This window comes from Rhinopithecus roxellana, chromosome 2 (assembly GCF_007565055.1).
Source record: "Rhinopithecus roxellana isolate Shanxi Qingling chromosome 2, ASM756505v1, whole genome shotgun sequence".
Lineage (NCBI taxonomy): Eukaryota > Metazoa > Chordata > Mammalia > Primates > Cercopithecidae > Rhinopithecus > Rhinopithecus roxellana.
In genome coordinates, this window is record NC_044550.1 from 134003969 (window position 1) to 134021927 (window position 17959).

Genomic DNA, 17959 nt, shown 5'->3' on the forward strand with positions numbered 1-17959 from the left:
ACCAGATTGGATGGTGGGAATAAGTCCAAGCATACCATTAGTAACAATAAACACTAGCAGATCCATTTCGATTGCTAAAAACACATTTCCTAATCTAGCTATGTGGCATTACAGGAGACACAGCTAGATCATCAAAAGTTAGAAAGCCAAGGGAAGGAAAACAATATCCCAGGCAAATATCCACCCAAAGAAAGTGCATGATACTAAGATCTGACAAATTATACTTTAGGCAGAAAACATGTTTTAGGGATGAAGAGAGTCATTACACAGTGTGAGAGTAACGTACAACAATTTAGCCACAAAACACCTAAAGCAAAATTTGACAGACTTGAAAGATGAACAAATTGAAACTATGGTGGGAGATTTTAATACGTCATCTCACAGAAAATAACAGACCAATCAGACAGTAAGTCAGGCTGTGAAAAGATCTGTTCTGAACAACGCAGTCAATTAGGATGAGCAGAAGCTCCTACATCGAATTTTGTGCACCATATTTGTGGATAATATGAATGTCTCTATTGAAAAGCCAGAAGGATCTACAAACTGTCACAACTATGAAGATTGCTCTGAAATGTCACCACATACAAAATCAATATCCCAAACCAGTAGATTTCCTCCATACCAGCAACATCCAGTGATAAAGATCATCTTCAGAATAAAAGCCACATGATGCCTAAAAATAAGTTGACCACTATGTGTAAGAGCTTAAGGGGGATGTTTTTAGAATGTTATTGAAGGCATAAAGAAACTGAGATAAATGGCATGTCTTAGGGTGGAAAACTCAGTTTTGCAAAGATGGCGATTCTCTCCAAATTGATCTGTAAAATCAACCCAATTATGAGAAAATTCCAAAGAGTCTTTCTAAACTTGACCAGCTGATGCTAAAAGTCATATGAAAGGAAAAGCAACCAGGAGTAGCTAAGGTAGCTTTGAACAAGAGGATAAGACAGAACCTACCCTCGCTGCACTGATGTTTAATTGCTGCAATGTTAGCAATCATGGTATTGGTGCAGAAATAGACCAATAGAAGAAAGTACAGAAGCTGGGACAAGATGTGTGTGTATATGTTAATTATACAAGACAAAGTGGCATTGGAGGAAAGCCAGAAAAAAATAAATTATTTAATAAACATTGTTGGCACAATTAATTATCCATTTATCCAGAGAAAATTAGATCCCTTCCTAACTCCACAGAAAATAAATTTTCGATACTTCAATTTAAAGTATTTAAAATTTTTCCCATTTGCATTTTCCCTAAATGCAAACGGGAAAGATTTTAAGCTTTTAGAAGAAAATGCAAGAGAAAATGTTAATGAAATCGGAGCAGAAAGGGATTTAAAAAAGAAACACACACACACACAAGAAACAAAATGCACAATCCAAGCAAGGAGGATTGTTGAAATGAGTAACCACATACCCGCTCTGTCCCTCTGTCCTGAGTTCAGGTGTGGATGGAGGAGTGTGCGCTGTCCAGCATGCTGCAGACGCACCTGCGGGAGGACCACGAGGGCACCATCCGCGGCGTCTTGGGCCGACTGGGCGGCCTCACTGAAGAGTGAGTACAGCTCCCTGAAGGTGTGGGGCTTTGTGTCCTGCATGATGCTCTGTCTAGCCCCAGTGTCCTCATCTGTACAGTGGGCACACTGACTGCCCGTCGGCTTCCTTTGAATGTAAATGACTTAATGTTTCTTAGCCTCAATTTCCTCATCTATAAAATGGGCTAATGATATCTACTTCATAGAGTTGTCTGTCATAGGAACTTTTTTAAACAGCTTTTTTCAGGTATAGTTTACAATACATTTATTTTATGAGTACAATTCAGTGATTTTTACTAAATTTACAGAGTTCTACTCCATCACCACAATCCAAATTTAGAACATTTCCATCACCCCAAAAATTGCTACAATGCAATTTTAAAAAGATCTCTTGTGCTCTATTACAGCCACTCCCCAATTATCAGTTTTTATATTCATTTTTCACATTTTTGCTATAACTATTAGTGCAATATGGTCTTTTCAATTTGCTGGAAAGTATTTTTTTCCTTCTTTCATATGAGAAAAAAAAAAACATATATATATATATATATGGGGGGGTGTTTTTTTTTGTTTTTGTTTTTTTTTTTTTTTGAGACAGAATCTTGCTCTGTCGCCCAGGCTAGAGTCCAGTGGTGCAATCTCGGCTCACTGCAACCTTCCTCCGCCTCGCAGGTTCAAGTGATTCTCCAGCTTCCGCCTCCCGAGTAGGGGGGATTACAGGTGCCTGCCATCATGCCTCGCTAATTTTTGTATTTTTAGTAGAGATGGGGTTTCACCATGTTGGCCAGGCTGGTCTCAAACTCCTAACCTCAAATGATCCACCCACCTCAGCCTTCCAAAGTGTTAGGATTACAGGCGTGAGCCACCATGCCCAGCTGAGAAAAAAAATTTTGATATAGCTATTTTTTAGTTTTATTTTTCAACTTTTAGATTCAGAGGGCACATGTGCAGGTTTGTTACAAAGGTCTATTGCATGATGCTGAGGATTGGGGTACAGCTCCCATCACCCAGGTAGTGGATGCAACACCCCATAGTTTTAAACATTTGGCCCCCTCTTGTAGTCCCCAGTGTCTATTGTTCCCATCCTTATATCTATATGTGCCCAATGTTTAGCTCCCACCTATAAGTGAGAACATGCAGTATTTGGTTTTCTGTGTCTGCATTAGTTTCCTTACGGTAATGGCTTCCAGCTGTATCCATGTTACTAAAAATAACATGATTTCATTATTTTTTATGACTACATAGTATTCCATAGTGCATATGTACCACATTTTCTTTATCCAGTCCACCATTGATGAGCACCTAGGTTGAATCTGTGTCTTTGCTATCGTGAATAGTGCTGCAATGAACATATAAGTGTATATATATACACTTATGTATATATATGTATTATGTATAAGTGTATATGTCTTTTTGGTAGAATTTATTTTCAATTTATTTTCCTTCGGGTGTTGATATAACTATTTTTTAGTTGTCCAGCCCTTTGCAGAAAACAAATTGTGTATACCATCAAGAAGCAGGTGTCTAGCTATGGAATTGGATAATACAGGGGAAACATCAGAAGAGGATGGAGGCCGGGTGAGGTGGCTCATGTCTGTAATTCCAGCACTTTGGAAGGCTGAGGTGGACAGATCACCTGAGCTCAGGATTTCAAGACCACCCAGGGCAACATGGTGAAACCCCGTCTCTACTAAAATACAAAAAATTAGCTGGGTATGGTGGCGGGTGCCTGTAATCCCAGCTACTTGGGAGGCTGAGGCACGAGAATCGCTTGAGCCCCAGAGGTGGAGGTTGCAGTGAGCTGAGATCACACCACTGCACTCCAGCCTGGACTACAGAGTGAGACGCCATCTCAAAAACAAACAAACAAGCAAACAAAGAAAAGGATGGAAACATAAGTAGGCTCAGACCAGGGACACCTGGTGAGCCATACTGAGGACAACAGAGAGCGACTGGGGAATTTGTCTAGACTGAAAACCTGTGTCTTTTAATTGCATTAATGTCTAGTCCATTTATGTTTAATGTAAATCCTAATGCTGGTATATATTTGGGTTTTCATATCAGTTTATGAAAATTCTCAGATGTTTTCTCTTTAGATCTTCCCCTGCCCATTCTCTCCCTCCTCTCTTTCTGGTGCTCCAGTGACAGAATTTATGAGGCTCTTCCACTTTATCCCCTGTGTCTCTTACATGCTACTCTGTGTTTTTGATTCTTTTCTTCTCTGTGGTTCAGCATGAATATTTTCCTTTGAGGTATCTTCCAACCACTCTCTCTTCAGCCATATTTTATCAGGTGCTAAACCCATCTCCTGAGTTGTTCATGTCAGTGACTGTGTTTTCAGTTCTAGGAATGTCCATTTGATTCCTTGTATAGTTTCCAGTTATCTGCTGAAATTCTTCATCTTATTATTTAATTTCTGGAACATATTAATCATAATTAGTGTAAAGGTCTGTCTGACTATTCTGTTTTCTGATATCTTGTGGTCATGTTTCTATTGTCTGTTTTCCTCTTTATTTTTAGTTAATTCTCACCTATTTGCATGTCAGGGTATTTTTATTGGATGATGACCACTAAGCATGAAAAATTGTAGAGATAATTTAAGACTTCAAATGATACGATCTCTTTCCAGAGACGATTTATGTTACTTCTAGCAGGAATTTCAGATAGTGGAAGATTCATTCCACCATGTTGGAATTTAGCTGATTCTGAATTAGGTCTTTGTGGGGAATGGCTTTTATTCCTAGGATGAAGGCAGCCACCAAAAAGCCTGGAGTGTTTGCCAGCCTCTTCTTGGCAGCTGACTGTCAGACCTCTCTGTTCACCTCTCAGCCTCTCAGCAGACACCTCAAGTTATACAACCAAATGTTGAACCTCTGGCAGGCTGAGGTTTTTTTACGTGAATCACTGAAATAGGAAGTCAAAAATAGCTCAAGATTTCAGCTTTGGATGTGCTGATTTGGGGTCATGCCATTAATACTAGTGGCTGCATACCATAGGCTGCTGTGCACATGCATTGGACAGCTGGGCAGGATGTGATGAGGTTAAAAAAAATTAATAGACAAGCAGATGGCGGCGTGGTGCCCAGGGAGCACCTGCGCCTAAGCGGATGGCATTAGAGGGCGGTGATTCCAACCCGCTTCCTTTTGGAGGGGCTCCCTGTGGGCTGTGGCTGTTTGGGGAGCTTGTCACTGGCTCCGTGAAGCCAAGAGCATTGACCCCACCCCCCACCTGCTTTCCTCCAAGGTCCACGCGGTGTGTCCTGCAGGGGCATGACCTACTGTTGCGCTCGGCCCTCCGGAGGCTGGCACTCCGTGGCAACGCCCTGGCCACCCTGACACAGATGCGGCTGTCGGGGAAGAAGCACCTCCTGCAGGAGCTGCGAGAACAGCTTGCGCTGGAGCAGGGGTCCTCCCAGTGCCTCGACGAGCATCAGTGGCAGCTGCTCAGGGCCCTGGTAAGACCAGCATGGTGGCCCCACCCATTCCAGACAGGCAGTGCCCCTGCAGCAGGCCCCAGCTTCCAGCACCCAAATCCTACCACCCCTGGTGCTGCAAGGTTGGGTAATCATTCGCTGGGGGTGCCATGGCAAGGTCCCACAGACTGTGCGGCTTACACAGCACACATTTCCCTGCTCGCCATCCTGGAGGCCAGAATTCTGAGATCAGGGTATGGGCAGGGCTGCTTTGATTCTGAGACCACTCTCCCTGGCTTGTATCTGACCGTCTTCAACCTGTGTCCTCCAGGTCCTTCCTCTGTGGGTGTCCCGTCTCTTCTTATAGGGACACCAGGCATATTGGATCACAGCCCATGCTAATGACCTTACTTTACCTTAATCACCTCCTCAAAGGCACTATCCACTTACTGACCTCCCATTTTGAGGTACTTGGGGTCAGGGCTTCAACATATGAATTTTGAGAGGACACAGTTTAACCATAACAAGTGAAGACAACGTAGCCCCCGTAGGTCCACCCATGTACTAAAAGTTTTTAGTATCACTGATATAATGAGAAATATACTGGAAAAACCATACGGACAGGTGCAATTGTCATGGGGGGTGTGGTAGAGAGGCCTCTGTGGTCTCTTTGAAGTGTGATGACAGATCGAAAGAAAGAATTAGCAAGTTGTAGAGCTGGCACTCACACCCAGGTAGGCTGACTCCAGGCCTCCTGCATGTAGCCCCCAAGCTCTGGGAGCAGCTGCTGCTCTTTGACCCACGAATGCGGCCCACGCCCACAGTCTCTTTAGCTCTATCCAGGAGAGCTCCGAGGATCACGCAGGACTCATGGACCTCTCTCCAGCCCCGCTGACTTCTGTCTTATTTCTACAAATAAAGGCAGTCCTCAGGGCCCTGTGTGCCCTGCCTCAGCTTCTGTGATATCCTAAGAGACTCACATCTGGCTTCAAAACCTGGCTCTGCTGTGTGACTTTAGAAAGTTGCTTAACTTCTCCGAGCCTTTGTGTCCTCCTCAGTGCTAGTGTTCAGGTCTCATGATGTTCTAGAAGGATGAGCAAGGTCCCCCATCTTGTGAGGGGTCATAGATGATACTGGGCACACAGTTGGTGCTCAATAAATGCCCTTTTTCTGGGGACACAGACACCTAACCTCATCCATTGATTTTTGCAAACCCTTTCTGCCCTTTCTCCATGCCTTTTCCAATTCCTGGGCCCTGAACAGGAACAACCTCACATCCCAGTCCTGGCCAGAGCTTCTCTGTGAGAGGCGCACTTGGCCCCCACTCCCAGTACTTTCCCTCCCAGGAGACGCGCGTGCTGGAGGAGGCCAGCCGGCTGGAGGAGGAGGCGCAGCAGATGCGGCTGCAGCTCCAGCAGCGGCTCCTGGCTGAGGCCCAGGAGGTGGGGCAGCTTCTGCAGCAGCACATGGAGTGCACCATTGGGCAGGCGCTGCGGGTGCACGCACGGAATGCGGCCACCAAGAGCCGGGACAAGGACAGGGATGACTTCAAGGTATGCACTGACCTCTGTCCCTGGGGACAACGAGGGCAAGAAGGATCAGGGTAGGGTCCATGCCTGGGTCTGCTCCTTGCCACACCCTTCCTGGAGCTTGTGGCCTAGTAGACTTTACCTGACTTCTCCATGACTTGTTTTTCTCATCCGTAAGATGGGATCTTCTCCCTCACAGAAGGGGAGGATCAGTCGCAGCAGGTCACAGGTTCTCCTCCTGCGGTTAGGCCCTGCATTGCATCATCCTTAGCACGGGCTCTGTCTTTACAGCAGCACTGAGTGGGACGTGGTTTCACCCAGAGCCACACAGCGGGTCAGTGGCAGAACCAGGATCTGAACCCAAGTCCTTCTCTCAGAAAGAGACGCGTGCTTTCCCCACCCTTGGCCGCCTCTGCTGAGACACTGGAGCTTTCTGGAGTTCATCCTGACGGCTGAGCAATGCCGCGAAAAATCAATTCAGCTGGAGTAGACAGTGGTGTAACTCCTTATCTATTGACAATAATCATAAACAATAGTGATAAAAAGGATAACAGTAAGAAGTCACATTAGTGTTGCACTTAAAGTCTAACTAAGTGCTTTTTCCTATCTCATCTTGTTGGATTTTCCCCACAATCCTTGCCTGGTCAGGATCACTTTTCTTCCCCTTGGGAAAAAGAGGCCTACGATTGGGCAAAGGACATATTCCAGCCTCCAACCTAGTGAGTGGCAGCGCCGGGGCTGCAGGAGAATGACCAGCACACATGCTGCGTCTGCCTGGTGCCTCCCTTACAAGCTGTAAGGAGAGGTGGGGTGTCCCTTACAGCACCTCGCTCGCTGCAGGCCACTGCAGGAAGGGTGTCTGTGACTGGCAGACAGCAGCAGGTTGCAGCCCTGTGCCCAGTAGGGAGCCCTGGCATCGGGAAGCGCAGGAGCTCTTTCAAGAGCCTTCCAAGGGGTTCCTTTCATCTCAGTAAAGTGAGTCACTTTGCACGTCTGTGCAGCAGAGAGGCTGGACCCACATTTCTGCAACACCCTGTCTTATTCTAAATCTCACATCTGCCTCAGATTATCCAAACATTATGGCTGTGCCTGGCTGGTGATCTTGGGAATGTCACCCTGTCCCTAAAATTGTCCACATGTTACCTAATAGTAAATGCTCGCTGCATGGAAATGGAATAAGATAAAAGGGTGTCGTATTTTGTCCTCAGCTTTCCAGAGGGATTTTGAGTCAAGATTGGAAAATCAGTACCACCACAACTTCACACTTACAAAAAAGTAAAGTAAAGTGAGGCCAGGCGAGGTGGCTCACGCCTGTAATCCCAGCACTTTGGGAGGCCGAGGTTGCCAGATCACGAGGTCAGGGGTTTGAGACCAGCCTGGCCAACACAGTGAAACACGTCTCTACTAAAAATAGAAAAATTAGCTAGATGTGGTGGTGTGAACCTGTAATCCCAGCTACTGGGGAGGCTGAGGCAGGAGAATCGCTTGAACCTGGGAGGCGGAGGTTGCAGTGAGCCGAGATCGTGCCACTGCACTCCAGCCTGGGTAACAGAGTGAGTCTCCATCTCAGAAAAAGAAGGGAAGGCCTCTTAGCGGACTTTCCCTAACATCACATTTCATTGGCCAGAACTAGATTAAACAGCCAGCCCTAGACACCCCTGACCTAAGAAGATAGGATTCCCGTGACTAGCTTAAACCAGCCATGCACTCTCTGCCTGCTTCCTGACTAATCCAGGTTGGTGAGTAGGTGGAAGATCTGAACCAGGACATGGGAAGGCAGGGACTGGATGGGCCGTGGGTGGCTCCCACGTGTGACTTCTCTGCTGTCCCTGTCCGTCCTTCCTTTCTCCCCTCAGAGGACACTGATGGAGACGGCAGTGGAGAGCGTCTACGTGACCAGCACTGGTGTCAGTCGCCTGGTGCAGGCGTATTACCAGCAAATCAGAAGGATCATGGAGGACCACGAGGAGAGAAAACTGCAGCACCTGAAGACCCTGCAGGGTACGGGACACCCCTCGGGGAAGCCCCAGAAGAGGCTGGCAACGTGTGCTTTTAGTTTGGGGCAGAACAGGATGTCAGATGTTGCGAATTTTATTTTTGGGAATTGAATTCTTTCAATGTTTTAATGTATTTATTTATCCCCTGCTCTGTCTCAAAAAGCCTTTTTCAAAAGGCACTTAAAGAACCATATGCACAAGGACACATCCAGTGCAATGGGAGTGTTTTAAGTCGATGACTCAGGACAAGGATAGGATACTGAGATGGAGTCAGGGCCAGGGCTTATCCAGGACAGCAGTCCTCGGCCTTTTCAGCACCAGGGACTGGTTTCGTGGAAGACTATTTTTCCACAGCCCAGGGCGAGGGGGAAGTGATTTCGGAATGACTCAAGCACATGACATCCATTGTGCACTTTCTATTATTATTACATTGGAATATACAGTGAAATAATTATATAATTCACCATAATGCAGAATCCGTGGGAGCCCTGAGCTTGTTTTCCTGCAGCTAGACAATCCCATCGGGGGTTATGGGAAACAATGGCACATCATCAGACATTATATTCTCATAAGGAGTACACAGCCTAGATCCCTCGCAGGTGCAGTTTGAAATAGGGTTCACACTCCTATGAGACTCTAATGCTGCTGCTGATGTGACAGGAGGTGGAGCTCAGGCGGTAACGTGAGCGATGGGGAGCGGCTGTAAATACAGATGAAGCTTCGCTCACTCATCTGTCACTCACATGCTGCTGTGTGGCTGGGTTTCTAACAGTCCATCTGTCACTCACGTGCTGCTGTGTGGCTGGGTTTCTAACAGTCCATCTGTCACTCACGTGCTGCTGTGTGGCTGGGTTTCTAACAGTCCATCTGTCACTCACGTGCTGCTGTGTGGCTGGGTTTCTAACAGTCCATCTGTCACTCATGTGCTGCTGTGTGGCTGGGTTTCTAACAGTCCATCTGTCACTCACGTGCTGCTGTGTGGTAGGGACCAGTACCAGTCTGTGGCCCAGGAGTTGGGGACCCCTGATCTAGGACATCTGCCTGCAAATCCTAATTAGACATTCAGTGATTTTGTCTTTGAGCTTCCTGGTGGTCAAAGAGATGGAGGCCTACTTAGTTAAAGCCACCACAGTGACCATGAGCCCAGTGGCCCAGGGGGTGTTCGAGACTCCAAGGATTTTCCCGCATGGGCTCTTGTAAAAGGCCATCCTGGGGTGATGGAAAGGACAGTGTCCCCAGTTCCAGTAACATACAGGTAAGGATGGTTAGAGGCCAGTTTTATAAATGCCACTTCTTATAACACCCTCCCCTGAAGCCAGAGCTTCCGAGCAGGTGGAATTCCTCTTCTCTGATGGGCTTTGCCTGGCGTGTCCAAGGACCGGAGTTGGAATTGATCCCAGGAGAGGCTTCCCTGAGTGTTTCTCCTCTCAGCTGAGCTCAGAGGCCACCTCTGTCTTCCCCTTCTCCTGAGGAATTTGAGGCCTAGATTCAAATAACATCTTGGCATGTGCCCAGAGATCTGCCAGGTTTTCCAAAAGAAGAGCTGGGCTCATTTAGCGGGAGACAGACATTGTGTGCTACTGCAGAACATTCCAGAACCGGGGCATGTCTCTTTCCCTCGGTAGGCCTTGGTTTCCCCATCTGTGGGACTAGGGTTGGAGACTGCCCCACCCCGGCCCCCATCCGTCCTCTCAGCTCTTATTTCCTGCTTCCTGATACCCCAGCTCTAATGCAGGGATTTCACAGTAAACACATTGAAACAATATAGCTCAACTTAAGCCACATCAACTCCTTTTTCCTTATTTAGTAATCTGTTTTATTTAAGAGTCATACATACTGTGTCCCAGAGGCCATCCAGGTTAAATCTCCCTGTAAGTGCCAGCAAGCTCACCCAGCTAGTTAAGTCTGATGGGCCTCCTGCCATGGCCACCGATACTTGAGTTGGGTTTTCAGCTGAGAGGTACCTTGAAGAGGTAGTCTTATAGTTAGTTACGTGTCCAAACCAGGGGCATTATTAATAATTATACTGGGATGACCAGGTCTAAACCATGCCTGTCTCAGGCAGCCTCATCACTTTCCTTTTTTTTTTTATTGAGACTGAGTCTCGCTCTATCACCCAGACTGGAGTGCAGTGGTATGATCTCGGCTCACCTCAAGCTCTGCCTCCTTTGTTCCAGCAGTTCTCCTACCCCAGCCTCCCAAGTAACTGGGATTACAGACACATGTCACTATGCCTGGCTAATTTTTGTACTTTCAGTAGAGACAGGCTTTCACCATATTGGCCAGGCTGGTCTTGAACTCCTGACTTCAGGTGATCCACCCGTCTCGGCTTCCCAAAGTGCTGGGATTACACGTGTGAGCCACCTCGCCCGGCCTTACTTTACTTTTAAAGCTTTTTAAAATCAAGAGTTTTCTGAGCAGCTTAATCTGCAAACAAGAAGGAGCTCCAAGATATGGGCATGACTTCAGAGCCCAGACTTCCTAACTCCCTGGAGAGCACCCACTTCAGCACTGTGCCCTCACTCTGCCTGGCTAATTGCTTTTCCTTTACAGTGTGGCTTTTGAGTTCTTTGTGGTACCCTCTCAGTGTGGACTTTTTCTTAGTCAGCCCCCCTTTCTCCTGATACAAGAAAGCTGGAGGTGAAGCGGGTGGACAGGGCGCATCATAGATAGTTTCCTTCTGCGGTGCCTGGTCCATGATGGAAGCCATGTTGTTCGCACACACAACGCCCTGTCCCTGTGCTGGTGGAATGACACACTCTTTTGAGAGCTGGTGTGTCCCGCTCACCCTGCACCCCGGCATCTGCCCCAGACCTGACACAGTCAACCTCCCAAACAGACCCCCTGATTATCTCGTGTTAAATGGTCTAGGTGAGAGGATGGAAAATTACAAGCTGCGGAAAAAGCAAGAACTCAGCAACCCTTCGTCGGGCAGCACGACGGCAGGTGGTGCTCATGAGACCTCCCAGGCGGTCCACCAGAGGTGAGGTCCCAACTGAGGTCCCATGTAGGGACGTTCTCTACCCCTTCATGTGTCCCTCTGTGGCGCCGTCAGCAGGTGCCATCGTGTACATTGGCGTGGACTTGTGCGCCTTCAGCCTCCCTCACCCACTGCCTCTGTCCTGGTCTCTGCCCTCCACGCAGCACCTGGAATGGCACCTGGCACAAATGAATGAGCAGGTCAAAGTGTGGTGGCAGCTTCATTCCAGGTTTAAGTGGCATTCGCAGCCCGGACACGCGCCTCCCTTCTCGTACTTGGGCATTCTCAGAAGCAGACCTTGGCGAGGATTTGGGGGCAGGTTGTTTACCTGGGAGGTGACCCGCAGAAGCACAGTGAGAGGACAGGGAAGTAAGGAAGAGATGGCTGCTTCTTGTAACTGTGACCATCACAATGAATGCAAATGTAACAGCCCAAGCCATGCAGACTTCCTATCCCGCAGTGCTGGAGGTCAGAAGGCAGGCTTGGCTCTCCTGGCTTCTCTGGGCCTCACAAGGCCTGAGGGAAGGGGCCAGCCGACCGGGCTGTTCTTAGGAGGCTCACTAACAGCTGTCAGGAAGCACCCTGCTGCAGGATTTGCACAGACTGAACCTGCTCTGACTTTCCAGGCTCCCAGCAAACTACGGTCCGGCAAGTCCTCAGATGTGGGGCGCACAAGCATCACTCAGCTTTCCTGCTAAACTTGCAGGTTCTGGGCCCATGCTTGGAGACTTGGGCTTAGAAAGTGTGAGGGGAGCCCAAGAATCTGAATTTTAGCCACACCCTTCCCCACCAAGGGATTCTGATAGATGTGGTCCAAGGGCTTCACTTTGACCCAGGCGATCCAAGAGAAGGAGCCTCAGCAGACACCTGGGCCAACCTGCTTTATAGAAGAGGAAAAGGAAGCCCAGTGTTGGGAGAGGGGGTACATGAGGCCACCTGTGACTCACAACTTATATATGGCTGTTGACACCCTTTCCTCCCTGCCCCACCTCCTTGAATTCAGAGAGGCAGTTTCGTTTCTTTTTATTTTTTTTGAAGGAGTGCAAGTACAATTTTGGGACATAGTATATTGAATAATGGTGAAGTCTGAGCCTTTTATTGTAACCACCACCCAAATAGTGTATGTTTTACCCATTAATTTCTCATCATCCACTTCCCTCCCATCGTCCCGCCACCCTTCTGAGTCTCTGTTATCCATCCTTCCACTCTTTTTGTTATTTTTTTTTTTTTTTTGAGATGGAGTCTTGCTCTATTGCCCAGGCTGGAATGCAGTGGTGCGATCTCAGCTCACTGCAACCTCCGCCTCCCAGGTTCAAGCAATTCTCTTGCCTCAGTCTCCCGAGTGGCTGGGATTACAGGTGCCCACTACCACGCCCAGCTAATTTTTTTTTTGCATTTTTAGTAGAGATGGGGTTTTGCTGTGTTGGCCAGGCTGGTCTCAAACTCCTGACCTCAGGTGATCCACCCGCCTTGGCCTCCCAGTGCTGGGATTACAGGTGTGAGCCACCACGCCTGGCCCATCATTCCACTTGCTGCATCCATGTGCACACATTACTGAGCTCCCACTCATAACTGAAAACATGAGATCTTTCTGTTTCTGAGTTGTTTCACTTAAGAAAATGGCCTCCAGTTCCATCCACGTTGCTGCAAAAGACATGATTTCATTCTTTTTTATGGCTGAGTAGTATTCCATTGCGTATATGGACCACATTTTCCTTATCCAGTCCTCCATTGATGGACACTTCGGTTGATTCCATATCTTTGCCATTGTGAATAATGCAGTAAACACACGAGAGCAGGTATCTTTCTGATATATTGATTTATTTTCCTTTGGGTAGATACCCAGTAGTGGGATTGCTGGATCAAACGGTCATTCTGTTTTTAGTTCTCTGAGAAATCATGCTGTTTTCCATATAGGCTGCACTAATGTACATTCCCACCAATGGTGCTGAGTGTTCCCTTTTCTCCACATCCTCACCAACGTGTTATAGTTTGTCTTTTTAGTGATAACCATTCTAACCGGGGTAAAATGATCTCTCCTTGTGGCTTTAATTTGCATTCCTCTGAGGATGGGTGATGCTCAGCGTTTTTTCACATGCTTCTTGGCCATTTGTGTGTCTTGTTTTTTTTTCTTTTTAAGAATGTCTGTTCATGTCCAAAGGCACAGTTTCTAGTGGAACTCGGCCTCCTTGAAGGTGTGAGAGAGGCTGCACCCTGAAGCGCTGGCCTCAGCTGTGCCACATGAGTGATTTGTTTACTGTCCACCCCCCTTCCTGCCACTCAAACTAGAGCTCCATGAGGACAGGGACTGTGAGTCTCTGTTCACACCTGTGTCTCAGAACCCAGCACAGCACTTGACAGGCCAGAAATACTTTAATGTATGAATGAGTGCATGGATGGATGGAGGGAGGGAGGGAAGGAGGGAGGGAGGGAGGGGTGGAGGGATGGATGACGGGGTCTTGTAGGATGCACAGGAATTTGCTGGGCAAAAACAAAGAGATGAAAGGTGTTACTGGCAGACAGAAGAGCATGAGGTAGAAGCAGGGTGGCATTTTCACACCTCTGGGCACTCCACACGCGCAGCTGCCTGTCCATGCTAAAGGTGGCCCTGCCTTCAAGTCTGGAAATTTGACCCCTTTCAGAAAATCTCCCCTACAAGATGGGAAGGAGGCAGGCAGTGAGCAATCATGGAAACAGGGTGGCTGGATTTGGATGTTCCTGTTTGCTGAGGAACTGAGGGCATCCAGAGAGGTGGGTGGGCCCTGGGGCTCAGGGACCTGGCCTCTGCTCCAGCTCTGTCCCCCTCTCTGAGAGTAACAGGGCTGCCTGCCATATTTGGGATTTCCCCGAGGCTGCATCCCAAGAAGCTTCTCATTTTACAAGGGAGGGGCCAGGGCAATTCTGAGATTTAAAATCAGGGATGGGTAGCGGGTAGGCCTCTGGCCCTTTTAGGAGAATGCCCCTCCCTGGGGGTAAGACTGTTTTCTCATGAGAAGATGCCACCTTCTGCTCAGCCACTTCACAGATGTGTGTCCTCAGGGAGGCCCCCACCTCTCTGGGCTTCTTCCCCCTGGCTTTTCTACTCTGTGCTGCTGGTGTCATGAAGCTCCTCCAACGATCACATGGAAACCCTGGGCAGGACTCTGTAAACTTCCATGTTGTAAAGGGCGTCCACTTTGCTAGAGAGGCAGCCTGCCTGCGGGGGACTGGAGCTGGGGCTACTGTGAATGGTGCCCCTGATGACCAGGCCCCTCTTGGGGCTCGTCAGCGGCCTCCCTGCCTTCCTTGTCCTTCCTTCCCTCCCTCCCTTCCTTCTCCCTCCTTCCCTCCCTCCCTCTCTCCCTTCCTTCCTTCCTCCCTTCCTCCCTCCCTTCCTGCTTACCTGCCTGCCTGCCTGCCTTCCTCCCCGCAGGATGCTGTCCCAGCAGAAGAGGTTCCTGGCCCAGTTCCCAGTGCACCAGCAGATGCGTCTGCACGCCCAGCAACAGCAGGCAGGAGTCATGGACCTTCTGGAAGCCCAGCGGGAGACCCAGCTGCAGGTACAAGTTACAGAACTGGGCCTTCAAAAAGCAGTGGTTGACAGAGGAGCAGAAATAGCAAAAGCCAGCCCGTGACCGCGGGTCAGCCATGGGGACTGTTGTGAGGGGACTCCTTGGTCCCTGCACTTCCCTGCCTGTGGCATCGTTGACCCGCCGAGTCTCAGCTGCTGAGGGTGCATCAGCCTCACCTTGGGACCCTGAGCCCCTGGAGGGCAGGTGTGGCCTGTGTGGATCCCTCCAGTGGCTGCAGCACCCCACACAGGGCCAGGCCCTGAGCAGCTGGTCAGGCCTCATCTATGGACCTGACAGAGAATTGAGCAGATCCCTGTGTGTGCATGGCCACCAGGAGGCTTCCGGTGTAATGGTGACCTCTGTGTCACTCAGGCAGTGTTGGCGGTAGCTAAAGTTTACACTTTATTTACAGCAAACAGGAAGCTCAGCTCTCATGATAGAAAGTGCATATTTCATCACAGAAAATCCCATCTGTGTGAGGTTCTACAGTGAGATGTAAGGTGAGAGTATACAGTGTGGCTAAGCAAAGTGGCTGCCTTTAAAAAAATCAAATCTTCCAGAATGGAAGCATTTAGCAGAGTGTTGGCCCTTTCTGAGTGTTCTCCACTGGCGATGGCAATCGCAGAGTACAATGATAAGAATCCAGCAGTGGGGCTGTAGGTACTTGTTGAGGGTCTATGATAGACAGTCATGAGCTGAGAGCTTTACACACTTTCCAACAAAAGAGATTACTGCTACTGTCCCCGTTACAGATGGACAAACTGAGGCACGCACGAGTTAAGTTGCTATCCAGGGTCACATAGTTAATGTGTCATGGAATTCTGGTGTGTCTGTTTACACCACGGTGTTGGCAGTTAAGAGCCCAGCCTGTGGAGTCGGGCAGAAGTGAGTCCCATCCTATTCTGCTGCACCTGCTCCGGGCAGGTCACTGAGGCCCTCTGACCTCAGTGTACTCAGCCAGCTGAAGACCGATGGCCAGTGTGAGTGAGGACCCACAGTTATGCAGCAGGAGCTGGTAGATGTCAGTGCGTCCTCCTGCTCCTCTCCTCTGAGATGTATCTTAGAAAATTCCCCTCCACGTTGGGGACATGGTGGCCAGCCTCGAGTGTCAGACTTCACCAAGTGGAGAGGGATTTAGAGAAGTCCGGAAGGCAGAGGGAGGCCCAGCTGAATGCCCCTCTCTGCTTGCATTTCAGGAAGCTGAACAGAACTTCATCTCCGAGCTGGCAGCCTTGGCCCGAGTGCCCCTCGCTGAAAGCAAACTGTTCCCCGCTAAGCGTGGGCTGCTGGGTGAGTCACAGATGCTTGCGCTGCAGCGGGAAGTGCTCTGGGCTGAGAGATGTGGGTTCTAGTTCCACGCTGGCTGCTCACTAGCTGTGTGGCTTTAGGCATTGTGCCTAGCCTCTCTGGGCTTTTGTGACCTTGTCTGTAAATGAGTAGGCTTGGCTAGGCCACCCCGCAGGCCCGCTTGCTCTCTAGCATTTGATAATTCCAGTTCCTAGGTCTGGTGTTCACTGGCTGTGTCTCCTTACTGACTCCATTTTTCCATCTGTAAAGTGGGGATAATAAGCCCTCCTCCCACCCCTGCCAGCGACAACTTCAGTAACATCACAGGATGTTTTAACCTGGTAATGGGAGAGTGACTCAAAAGGTGGTATGAGAGCACAGAGATCTGTTAAAACAAAAGCTGTCACACTGGTGCTGGGTTTTCAGTTGCTTGCTGCTTCATTAAGTCTTCCAGTCAGCTGAGTAGAGTGGAAACCGAGTGGGAGCCTAGCACACTGCAGCTCAAGCCACGGCTCTGCCACTTACTGGCCTGTGCAGGCTTGGGAGAGTACGTCACCTTCCTGGGCCTCAGTTTCCTCATTAGTTGAGTGGCTGTAATAGCATAAGGTACCAAGCACACATCTGGCCCACACAACATGCTCAAAAATGTCAGGCTGGGTTGGCATGAGGCTGCAAGAAGTTGTCACTTGTCTAAAGTCACAGAGCCATGCCTGAGTTCATCTGTCCTCTACAGAGAAGCCCCTAAGGACTAAAAAGAAGAAGCCCCTGCCCCGGGAAAGAGGGGACCTGGGGGTGCCCAACGATGAGGACCTCACCTCCAGGGACCACACCTCAGGCTCACTCAGGTACGACTGGGCCCCGGGCCTATTGCCTGTGGCTGAGTTTGGTAAATGCACTCAGCTGCTATGTGTCAAAAGTCTGGGCAGGAAAATCAGTCCCCTAAGAGTCATTAAATGTGAAGCTTCAAGAAATGATGGATATGAATGCAATTTGTGGGCAGTAAGCCATGATGATAGCAGGAGTGCCACATGGCTGTTACCCTTCCTGTTTGTGTCTCATTTGGCCAGATGAGCCCTGCCTGACCCACCTCCATGCCCCATTGGCATCCATCCTGAAGCATTGGGCAGTCCCCTCTTTGACCAGGGCTGGCTGTGGTCATGGCACTTGGATGACCTCCTACCCAAGAGAGAGAAACAGGGATTTTATTTGTCTCTTAACGACCCATGTCAAAGTGAAAATTGTTTTGATCACCTTTGGCTGCATTTTCATTTAATCCGATTGGGTAAGTTATGGCGTCAGGATGGGCATGGAGTCAGCATCCTAACTGGCTGCCTTTCTTCCCTGTTTTAAGCAGCAAAAGGCTGAGTCAGCAAGAAAGTGAAGCTGGGGACAGTGAGAACTCAAAGAAGATGCTAAAGAGAAGAAGCAACTTGTAGTTTAAGACCAGTCAGTGGGACAGGACCTGAAGCCCTGGGTCTGGGTGTGAATTCCGCCTTCCCTCCCACAGCGCCTAGAGGCAGTGAGGAGGGAGAGGACAGCGGCATCTCTACTCACAGACTCCTCTGACGGGGATGGAGAAAGAATAGAAATGTGCCCTAAAAGCATAAATGAGTATGGTGGGTGCTATCACCTGAGAAAATTAGGCACTCCCATGTTGGAAACACGTCTG

At 48.8% G+C, this 17959-nt stretch overlaps 1 protein-coding gene across 2 annotated transcripts in view; it reads left to right on the forward strand.

The window, feature by feature from the left end:
• Positions 1-17860, forward strand: part of EVC (EvC ciliary complex subunit 1) — a 92728-nt gene extending 74868 nt beyond the window's left edge. The window contains exons 13-21 of one of the 2 annotated variants that reach the window (XM_030920472.1): positions 1445-1554; positions 4778-4988; positions 6293-6499; positions 8332-8476; positions 11344-11455; positions 14865-14991; positions 16200-16293; positions 17024-17135; positions 17642-17860. In XM_030920472.1, coding sequence (XP_030776332.1) covers positions 1445-1554; positions 4778-4988; positions 6293-6499; positions 8332-8476; positions 11344-11455; positions 14865-14991; positions 16200-16293; positions 17024-17135; positions 17642-17726 — 1203 coding nt within the window. In that variant the 3' untranslated portion in view covers positions 17727-17860. The remainder of the gene's footprint in view (positions 1-1444; positions 1555-4777; positions 4989-6292; positions 6500-8331; positions 8477-11343; positions 11456-14864; positions 14992-16199; positions 16294-17023; positions 17136-17641) is intronic. The other variant, XM_030920482.1, reaches the window with a different exon arrangement.
• Positions 17861-17959: the final 99 nt, after the last annotated feature.